This window comes from Teleopsis dalmanni, chromosome 2 (genome assembly GCF_002237135.1).
Source record: "Teleopsis dalmanni isolate 2A chromosome 2, ASM223713v2, whole genome shotgun sequence".
In the NCBI taxonomy this organism is placed as follows: Eukaryota; Metazoa; Arthropoda; class Insecta; order Diptera; family Diopsidae; genus Teleopsis; species Teleopsis dalmanni.
In genome coordinates, this window is record NC_051847.1 from 239456617 (window position 1) to 239467740 (window position 11124).

At 34.4% G+C, this 11124-nt stretch overlaps 2 protein-coding genes across 3 annotated transcripts; one reads left to right on the plus strand and one right to left on the minus strand.

Moving 5' to 3' along the window:
• The first annotated feature begins 1849 nt into the window (after positions 1-1849).
• Positions 1850-2608, plus strand: LOC119681826 (heterochromatin protein 1-like). Its single transcript, XM_038095117.1, has one exon. The coding sequence runs from the start codon at positions 1931-1933 to the stop codon at positions 2555-2557; it is 627 nt and encodes a 208-aa protein (XP_037951045.1). The 5' UTR covers positions 1850-1930; the 3' UTR covers positions 2558-2608.
• Position 2609: 1 nt separating this feature from the next.
• Positions 2610-3950, minus strand: LOC119681827 (mediator of RNA polymerase II transcription subunit 31). Of its 2 annotated transcripts, none has more exons than XM_038095118.1 (3): positions 3382-3950; positions 3163-3252; positions 2610-3102 (listed from the first exon to the last, which is right to left on the minus strand). In XM_038095118.1, the coding sequence occupies exons 1-3, from the start codon at positions 3407-3409 to the stop codon at positions 2672-2674; spliced, it is 549 nt and encodes a 182-aa protein (XP_037951046.1). In that variant the 5' UTR covers positions 3410-3950; the 3' UTR covers positions 2610-2671. The 2 variants fall into 2 exon arrangements, with proteins under 2 accessions (XP_037951046.1, XP_037951047.1); XM_038095119.1 differs by having other exon boundaries at positions 3821-3944.
• Between the last annotated feature and the right edge of the window lie 7174 nt (positions 3951-11124).

An 11124-nucleotide genomic window follows, 5' to 3' on the forward strand; every position in this document is an offset into this window, starting at 1 on the left:
ACGGAGTGTTCTGCGGAGTTGCTTGGTGTTGGCACCCACAATCTGTGTGTTGAAGACCGATTTTCCAGAAGGTTGTCAATTGATTGGCTATGCAGACAACTTGGTGGCAGCTTGCTAGGATTATAATGGGGACATCTGACGCGTAAGATAAGCTGTGAATATTCTAAGTTACATTCTACTAAGAATACGCACTCTATCGTAGTTTAATGAACGCAACAGCTGTTTAGCCTGACGATTACACGCCAGCAGCAACTACTTTCGGGTACAAACTATTTTTTATGTAAATATTTTTACGAAGCCAAAAAAAGCGCGTACACTTAACTAGTACCAAAGTCGAAGAAGGAAGAATGTCAAAAATGAAGCTAAATCATTGTCTGTCAAATGCCAACCTGCTGCTGTCAAAATCACTAAGTATGTGCTGGCATACTGCTAGGTCCACATAGATTCAGTTCTTGTACGACTATCGCGGCCTAGTCGCCATTAATCCCTGTGTGAGCAGGCACCAACCAATAGCACAACTCTGCTATGAGACCAATGCCCTAAATGCTAGTTGAAATGCCAGCGTTTGAAAGACAATAGGCCTTATAAATACTTCCTTAATTTTTAAACATTAAGTGTTCCTCAGAAGGGTAAAACTCATTATGGACTACAATGCCATTGCGGTACAGATACGTGTAGTATCTGCCAAAATCATTCAGGCAAATCTTTGCAACTTGTTGGATTTAGCTATAACAGTACTTTGTTGCGCCTTATTCTAACAAATAAGATGTGCATAAGGTACAGTAAGTCTAACCATTGAACTGTAAAGCCACAAAAGAGTCCACCTGACCCAAATAGCTTTATCAATAACGTTTTTCAGGTAAATCTTCCAGTTAAGATGTAGAGACGTTTATCCAGTGTAATCTCCAGATATTTAATCTTTTCCGATCAGTTAACAACCGTATCTACTATAAATAAGGACCAAATAGTTAAACCTTTTAAGGTTAATATTTAGGTCACCTTTAATATTTTGTGCACCAGTTCAAGACTATCTGCAAGATCACTTACATTAAGCATATAAGTTTAGTGTTTGTCAGTTACAATGATTTCGTTTAGGTCATGGATTACTAGTGTTCCTAGCAATGGTGAGAGAACCACTCCATGCGAGTTGCCCCGTTCAACATTGATGCTAACAGTTGCGCCACTTACTTTAGAACATACGTTCCTATCACGTAACACTACATCTATCCACGCTATAGTACTCGATTCAATATTTTTTTGGACCAAAGCCCCAGATATGGGTATTGTATGTGGTATTGTCAAGAAATGCACATACGACAATTTATTTAGATAAAAAGGGGTTTTAAATTTTGTTAAAAAGATGGTGCACCACGAATAAAGTGGGACAATACACTCTGATTTGTTGCAAATGTGGAGATGAAACAGTCTTTCTGTAGTATTCAGTAAGAAGGTTTGAAACTGATTTGTCTATGAGATCACATTGACTCATCTCTCGAAGTGCTTTTTAAATTATTGAAATGAAATGAAAATCATTAAAACGCATTTGCAAAACCTTTCCATTAAATATTAAATTTATATTTTTATATTTTAAATAACATTAGATATAAAATCTGTATATTTCTTGTTAAGATTTGCAACGCAAACGACTACTTAAATTTTGACATATTAGAAAAGCGTATTTGTATAGAAAATTTGGTTTACAATATATTCATATTGAATTATTATATTAGAAATACAATTTATTAGACTTTGATCCAAAGTGCGATTTTCACGCATTGAGTATCAACATTTGCTTTTAATCTCTGATTAGAAATCAATACTACAAACAAATTTAATACCTGGCAATACTATTATTTTTGAGCAGAATCAAGCGCGAAAATAAAATTGCGGGTTTTTATTCGCTTATTACACACGCAAGGAACAATACGGTATGAAAACCAAAAAAGCTGAAAGTGCTTCTGGAGAAACTGCAACTAATTCAGGGACCGAAGAAGCGTACGTTGTTGAGAAAGTATGCGGAAGAAGAGTTCGTAAAGGCAGAGTCGAATATTTCCTAAAGTGGAAGGGTTATCCCGAGGAAGAAAATACTTGGGAGCCTCAGAAAAATTTAGATTGTCAAGACTTAATACAGCAATATGAAAATCAGAGGGCAAAAGATGAAGCTTCAGCTTCAACAACGAAGCCCGAAAAACCCAAGGACAAAGATAAAGAGTCTAGTGGTCAATCGAGTTCAGCTGGCGTCAAGCGAAAAACTGATGAGCGCAATACGAGTGCAGGAACTGTTAAAAAGAAGAAGCGCCGTGAATCTAATACTGACAAAGATTCTGTATCAGACATGTCCTTCCAAGCTAATGAGTTGAATGGTTTTGATAAGGGCTTGGTTGCCGAGAAAATACTGGGAGCGTCTGAAGTAAATGGTTCGTTGACATTTCTTATTCAATTTAAAGGAAGCAAGCAAGCTGAAATGGTACTGTCAGAAATAGTAAATGAAAAGGTACCCCAGATGGTTATAAAATTTTACGAAGAACGATTATCGTGGTATTCTGACACAGAATGATTAGTTTTAATAATATTATTTAATACAATGCATTTAAATGAAACTAAATAAGTAGAATAAATAGTTTCGAAATTTATTGAATTTTGTGTATGGATTGTATATTTAATGATTTTACTACAGCTTTTGTGTGATGGTGTTTGCTACATTGTTGTTAATGGTACCATTGATTTGCTGTTGTATTGTTTGTTGTTGGGAAGGAGTTTGTGTATTTGCTATGCCATTCGGTAAACAAGTGTTGCTTCCTTGTTGTTGCGCTTGTTGGTCAGTCGACTCTGCCTGATTTTGTCCGGTAGTTACTGAATTTAAAAGTTTAATGCGCTTTCTCGTATAATGTTGCCACTGCAAAATAGCTTGATCATCAATAAACTTGCAACATTGGGAGTTAACAATTTCACGCCGAAAATGTTCGTATTGCAGAAGGTCAAGAAAATACAAACACATCGGGTACATCAGATATTTTGCATACTCTGGTTCCTTCCAATATTGCAAATATTTTAAATAGTTGATGAACGTTTGATCTTTGAAGTATCCCCGTTGAGCTAGGTCTGTATAAAGTGAAATTTTAATTAATATTAATTAAAGACTATTAAAAAAATTATACAAACAGTTTAAATAATTAGGATTTGCCAAACATTGTACAAACTCCAACTCAACTTGCCATCGCAGTCTTTGTTGCTCTTCTGATTCTATTGCAGCTATATAAGTATACATATATACATTACACAAAGTTCAATTTTTAAAGATCGATTTAAAACAATTTTTCACACAAAATACATATTACATAAAATTTGCTAAAATATATGCATTATAATTTGTATACTTACTCTTACCCTTTCCATACATTTTGGCCATTTTGACGCATGGAAGGGTTTGTTTTTTGTTTCTCAGTTCGTAGAACGTTTGGTGGCGAGAGCGAAAGTATATAATCAAAATATCAGATTAAGTATGACTTTCGTTGCGTATCAGTAGAGTAAAGTATCAGTAAACGGTAGCTGTATAATTTTTAAATCAGTAGAATTCGATACACGAGAGCTGTGTTTGGTGTTTCTGAATCCGTAGCTTATGTATATTGCAAGTACAAAAACTAAATGTCATATGTTTGCGTTAAATATGTACGTAGTATAACAAGTATAACAAATGAAACAATAAACATATAATTGCAATTCACTAAACTAAATTAAATTCTAAACAAGTAGGACGCAGATACTAACACTATACGGAGTTACTTTTTATTTGATAATTCCAAAAAAACTGCTTACAAACCGTATGTGTTCATTGCTTAAATGAAGTTTTATTAAATTTTAATTGAGTATATTGTTAAATTAATCTGTTTCGGTGATTTAATATTGTGGAAAATTATAATATATTTGGAATCATATGTAAAATATTTTCATTCACAATAGAAAAACATCTCATATCGAGCAAGCACAATAAACGTTTCATTTGAATAACAAAACCAGAGAATATCTTTTATAGGATGGAAACTCCGCCCAACTCAATCAAAACTAAGAGAAATTGCTTAAGAAAATTCATTTTTTATAACATTTTTGTCACACGTATTAAGTAAGTGTGATTACACCACACTTATGTCACTTTTACGCTCTAACAGGGCTGCTGCATAACTTTTTCTGAAATTTAAAGTTATATGACATTAATATATGGTACATAACTTATATAAAAAAATTGTACACTGAAAAATAGAAATCATTAATTTTTTTAATAGTAATTCAGTGTTAAACAAATCAAAATTGATATTATAATTTATTTTACTTATTTTTAGAAATAAATAACTGAGTATATAGCATTTTTTTAAAAATAAAACATTGCTTAAGAAATTTTCATTTTTATTAATTCGTAAAACGAATTTTGTAGACAGGACCGAATAGATAGTTGATGCGTGAGGGTCTGCACGCACGTCAACGAGCATCGTTCGATTTCTGCCTACAAAATTTCATTTTATGATTTCGTAAAACAAATTTTGTAGTGAGTACCGAATAGATCGTTGATGTGCAAGAATCTGCGCGCACGTCGTCAATTTTTGTGGTGAGTATTATTAATAAACATTTTGGGTTACTTAATTGAATATTATTGTTTTTTTTATGTATCTTCCACGCCACCTTTAAGGCACATTACCGAGTTTTATGTGCCGGTTTTCCAGGAGGCGTAAGCACCATATTTTTAAATTTTATTTTATTGAATATAAGATTATAGTAAAACTCCATAATAATTATCATTATTCGGAGCGAATAAGGACCTTAATTTGTTCAAGTTGGAAATAATCGTACGTTTTGAGATGGTATTAGTACAATTTCTGAGATTGTGTTTGTCATTTTGTGTCGTGCTCATTATATAAAATGTTCCGTTCTATATAAAATCTTCTTTGTTTTGACATTTCATATGGGCACCATTTAAATTTGTTGTTGATTAATGTTAAATATTCACGCATTTATTTTAAAAATGGAAATTGAGCGTATTTTCATGTAAGTTTTGATTTATTTTATAATTCATTAAAAGACTTTTATTGTTCAAGAATGAACACAGTTTATTTTATTTTATTTATAAGTTATTTTTTAATTTTTTTAAAACTTATTAAAAAATTGTTATAAAATAACTAGAAAAACTAATATATAGTATAATTAAACATCTTAAATTATATCAAATTTTAAACAATAAATAAATTTAATATTATATCAAACCATTTTATCCTGTTTAAACTATTTTTTATCAAAATATCAACAATTTTGGTTTTTTCACTTAACTTTGGCGTAATATTGATATATATATCAGAATCTCTTTTGTTTTAATTTGCAAATTCATTAAAACACAGTTGATTTTAAAACTGAATGCACTTTTACTCGGTTACCGAGTGTGTTACTCAAATTCGTGAATACCCCTAATTAAAGAAATCAATAAAATTTAAACTCATGATGCTATAATCCATAATTTCCTTGAACATTTTTGGCCCGAAGTATTTTAATTCCATTAAATTAATTGTAATTCCACTAACAATTACATCCAGATTAGAGCCAATATGGGCGAACGAACGTTTGCACAAATACGTCCGAATTATTTTTGGTGTGGACGAGTAAAAACTTTATAGCAAACTAAGCGAACGATCGAAAATTTGTAAGGCGAACTAGACGATGAAGCAAATGTTTTGAATCTTAGAGCAGATGAAGCTGCCAAATGTTTACTGATGATGTCAAGTGGCATAAAGTGAAGCATTAGATGTACCACCCTAGATGGTGTTGTACACAGAGCACCCTTAATGCAGAGTTCAGTCCTTTGGTGAACCCTGTTAAGTACAGTGCAGTACGAAGATTTATCAAAGATGTCCAGCATATGGTGATGTCATGCAAATGTATTGATCTAATGACAGCCGTGTATATGCAATGAGCAATGCGTGGTTATAGTTCCCATTTTTTATCCAATAGCTTTCTGACATAAGAGTAGCACAATGTTGGCTTTCTTAGCGCGTTCTAAAATATTTTCTTTCCAACAAAGTTTTCTATCGAAAATAATACCTAAAATTTTTGCTTTCTCAGTGAATTGTATCGCAGAGCCTCGAATATAGGGTGAAGAAAGGTTGGGAAACTGAAAATGGCCCATTTTAGTGTCTGCAGGTTTATCTTGAAAGGCTTTACCGTTGAAAAGTTTGAACATTCAGAGGATTCTGCCAAAGCAGATGATCCTGGGAAGTGGGTATCTAGTAATAAGTCCAGCGACTCCCTACTATTATTAGACCAAGTCCCATCCGGTTTTCTGAGCAACTCAGCGACAAATGGAATTTTGGACAGGATCTAGAGGTTTCAGAATCATTATTTATTCTTGTCAATATGATTGTCAACTAGTCCTCTTAAAGTTGCGTAATTTTTTCTTATATTTCTGCAGAGAGATCTTTTAGTCGGACGTGACTTGTCCCACTCGTCTCATTTCTATTCAGCTTTGCCCTATTAAAAAGTCCCCTGCATTATATTTGACGGTGATGTCTAGGACTTCTTGCCTATTTTTGGTAACAAAGGTGGGCCTATTGCCGTCATTATATATAAAGACGTTATTACTAAAAATAATATCAAAAAGTAACCTACCACGTTTATTTGTTTTTGAGCTACTCTACACTTCAAGATTGGCGTCGCAGCCCAAAACGATTTCCGCACCATGTCTCCTAGCGCTGTTAATCAGCTGTTTTAGGTTACTTGATGCTATTTTATCATGATCTGCTCTGATGCAATTAAGGGAGCTAGAGATAAACCGGACATAGTAACGTTCATAAACATTAGTGAGTCAGAGGTGGTAGGCAGATTTTCTACCAGACTCGCTATATTTGCGATATCAGGTAACATGTCGCCAACTTCCGTTTGGGCGTCAACAGTGCCTTGCGGTGCTGCTGGACCTGTTGGATTAGGTGAGGATTGCTTCTCATCCTTTTTGTATATCCTCATAGTTATGGCTGATAAATCGTAGTTTATGACACCACCTGATTTCGTCAAAGTGGCCAAGGATGTTTTGTCAATCACAAAACTGACTGACCTATATTTGCCCTTGGGCTACTCTAGTTTCATGATCTTCCACGTTTATGTCTTTAGCTGACGGTTTTCTAGCCGAATAAGTTGCAGAAACCGCTGAGGATCGGATGGTTGGGTTGGGATCCCGAAACGCAGTAGGGGTTTGTTCCTTAACAACAACCTTAAGTTTGGCGCCTGGCCATACCTCACCAATTCTGAAGATGGCTTTCGACATAGATGCCGAGGAACTTAAGCTCAATTACGTCCCACTTAGCAGGTGTTATTGTACCATTAGGGTCACTTTCATCAATGACTTCCATTATTATAAAACCATTCAGCATATCGCTAAAGTATTTCGCAGTTGTGGCGATACCATGAAGTTTTGCCTTTTTGGCATTTGGTTTAGGAACTAACTCATCTAATGAGGGTTGTCTCTTCGCCGCAGAATCCTGCTTGTCCTTCGAAATACTGAGGACCTGCTTTGTTCAGGCAATCCTGACTTCATAGATCCGGATGTAACCGAAACATCGCAATATCTTTCGAGCAGTCTAGTCGCCGCTCGGCGTTCTTTATAACTCCTCCTCGATGGAAGGTCTGACCGAATTTGTGGTCTAGAACGCGAGGATACATATTTTGGTGTATTGATGAGCACCTTTTTATTACCGCTAGAAGGCGTGGTGGTGCCCAAAGGTTTTGAGCTCTGTATAGCCGAGCTCTCCGCTATTGAATTATTTTATTTTTTGATTCAGATAAAGTTTAAATCTACAAGTTACGAAGAAGAGGAAGCCTCCGGAGAACTGGTGCTTTATACCTAGCCTTGTGTAACGGTCGTACGTCTTATTGGTCCGACTTATAACCATATATTATATGGTGCATTATATGATGTTTTCAGTGGTAGTCGCATGGCATCGTCGTATACGAAAACATGAGTGCATTTTTCCAACTCGTTCTGTACGAAGAATTTAAGTTTTGAGTGTAGGGATATTGGTACTGGTGGAATGGAACTAATCTTCACAACTAAAAATAGAAGGAAAGTTCTCGATATTACCCTGATTAGTGAACACTTCTCACATTTTCTTACTAACTGGTCCGTATCGCAAGATTGTTCCTTTTCAAACTATAGGTACATAATTTTCGATCTTTATCTGGCGGTGAACTCTGAAATAAACAGATCCCCCAAGCCAATTAATAGGAAACGTATTGAATGGTCCATTTTCCGATCCACCCTGGAGTCCAACTCACAATTGGTCCCTCTCACTATTCTCAACTGTTACATACACCCGGCCTTCAAGCCCTCTGAATTTGAGGGCAAACGCTGACTTTTTATCTGCTCCAAAACCACAGGAAACTAAGCACCGTTCAAAGAGAAACAAAGGAAATTCAAACTACATAGAATCCTCATCTGATTCTAACCGACTGCGCAAAATTCTGAATTCCATCCACAAGACCCTTGATTGTATCCAAGCTCCAATTGACATTCTTCTAGACACACACTTTCCAGGGAGCATACCTTCCGATGTTCATATATCAACACAAGTTGGCTCGCTCTCCTTAGATAATCCCAATCCGTTTCAATTGATCAACACAAATTTAAGTGGGCCATCCAAACCTTGAAACCATATAAATCTCCAGATCCTGACGGCATTATTCCCGCTGAAAAGCAACAGGGCAAATTCGTTATCCTCCCATGGCATCTTAGTATATATTTTAGTTGTCTCAAACTTATGTTTATTCCTAGCTGCTGGAGAGTCGCTCGAGTAATATTCATTCCCAAAGCAGGGAGAACGACACATTCCAGTGCCAAGTATTATAGGCCAATTAATCTTTTTTCCTTCCTGCTAAAAGTGCTGGAGAGGGTTCTTGATATTTTTATCAGAAACACTATAAACACGGCACTTTTCTCTTCATTACAGCATACGTATACTAAAGGCAAGTCTGTCGACACAGCACTTCATGCACTCACTATGCCCCAATGGTATCGTAAAATCGATGGAGCAATTCTTGTTCGGTCCGCCTGAGGAGGAGCTCTTTAACGAGAGTTTTAACTCCCGTTCGATGAAAGAATTCTTGTTCGGTCTGCCTAAGGAGAAGCCCTTTAACGGGACGGATACAGCTACAGACTTAGCCTGGAGCCATTTACCTAGTCAGAAGTAAGCTAGTTCCAGAAACCTGTAGCCACCAACCCAATGTAATCAAAAACAAAAAGGAAAAGGTCGTTATCGGAGGATGCTGGAACCCCTGAAGAAGACAACATCCAGGAAGGGGGATAGATTGTTTGACATTACCCAGGGTGCACCACGTGGAGGCGATCTAAACTACATACCGAGGTTCTTCTCAAAACTAGAATTATCACTTTCGACATCGAAAATGTTCAATCCTAAAGACCAGTCTGTTGGTTAACAGCACAGGGTAGGGTAGTTTGCAAATATGTGTATATGTGTATTTGCATGTATAAACCTGTCAGGTAGGGTAGTTTGCAAATATGTGTATATGTGTATTTGCATGTATAAATCTGTCAGGTATAAAAAAAAATGAAATTGAGTTGCCATCGAAAATAAGGCTTATTTTATGTTTTTTTTTACAAAAGAATAGGCCTAAGGTATAAAAATGTATACTTTGCCTGTTCCTCAACTAAAGCAATAAGGAAATCGCAACATAAATATTCAAATATATTTCCATTTATAAAATTAAAATTACATGAAAACAACAACTTCACTATTTCCACCTTCTATTTCGCACTAACGAATTAATTTCATACAAAATTGTTTCTTTAATAAAATATTCCCGCGAGAGACAACAGATCGCAGGAATTGTTCTCAGCCATTGTAAAAATTGTACGTACATTTGATTTGTTCGTACAAGCACGCAAGACAAAAGTTATGTATTTAAAACAAATGCAATTAATTTGAATTAATAGAAAAAAGTTTGTCTCCAAAACACGGAAAAAATGTATACACATACAATTTAAAAAAAATGAAATATGTGGATATTTAATTTAATCCACATCCCTTTTTAACTATTTAATAATAATTTTAAAAACTGTTTTGTTTTGGCATTAGAATAATTATCTTTTTTTTTTTAATTTCATCCAATCTCTGTCTGGTTTCAGGCAATTCATTTAATCCATTTATCTGTATAAATCTTAAAAATATTTAAAATTGGGGTATTCAGTCAAATGATTAGTTGCTTAGTAGATGATTACAACCAAAAATTTGCATACAAAAAAGAAACTAAGAAGAGAATCTATTATTTCGAAGATTCTCAGATTAGTAAAAATTTTATTAATAGTGCTGCCAGTACCAAGTGTCGGCGCTATGAGCATAAGGTGTCTCAAAAGGAAAATAATAACATAAATTAATAAATAAAATTCAGTAAAACTATAATTTTCAAAGGGATAAAATGTAAATAAAAAGTATAAAATTGAATATTCTACATCTTGATATATGACACGTTTACAATTTTAGTTATACGATAAATTTGATATTAAAATTTACGAATGTTTGAGTATTTCACTGTTAACACATGTTTCGTTTTTGCTGTTGATACGAGTGCTGCCAAGTCATTTGCACACAACAAACTAATCAGATTACGCATTTTGGATCGTTCAAGCAACTGCTTAATATCAAAATGCTAATTTTTTTTATATGAAGTTTTTGAATCAACTAAGCAACTAATCAGTTGCCTGAATACCCCTAATATGAATATTTTTTCTTTCTTATTACTTTTTTCACACCTTAACAGTGAAATATTATATTTTTAAAACAATTTGTTTTGAATTGGAAAAATGTAAGTAGGAAACCAACTAAATTTGAAGTTTCATTAATTACAATTAAGTAAAATGGCCAGCTGGAACGTCTATTTAGATTAACTGCAATATTTCTATATATTGCAATGAATTTGTTCCCGCTTGTACGGGCTGGAAGTGTTACTATAGTATAATATACGCCTAGTGTACGATTTTATAATAGATGAAAAACAATTTAGGTTGGCATTTATTTTTAAAATTTATTAAACATAGCCTCACTTCATTTTGTTGACATTTTCCAACACTCATGTTTGCAA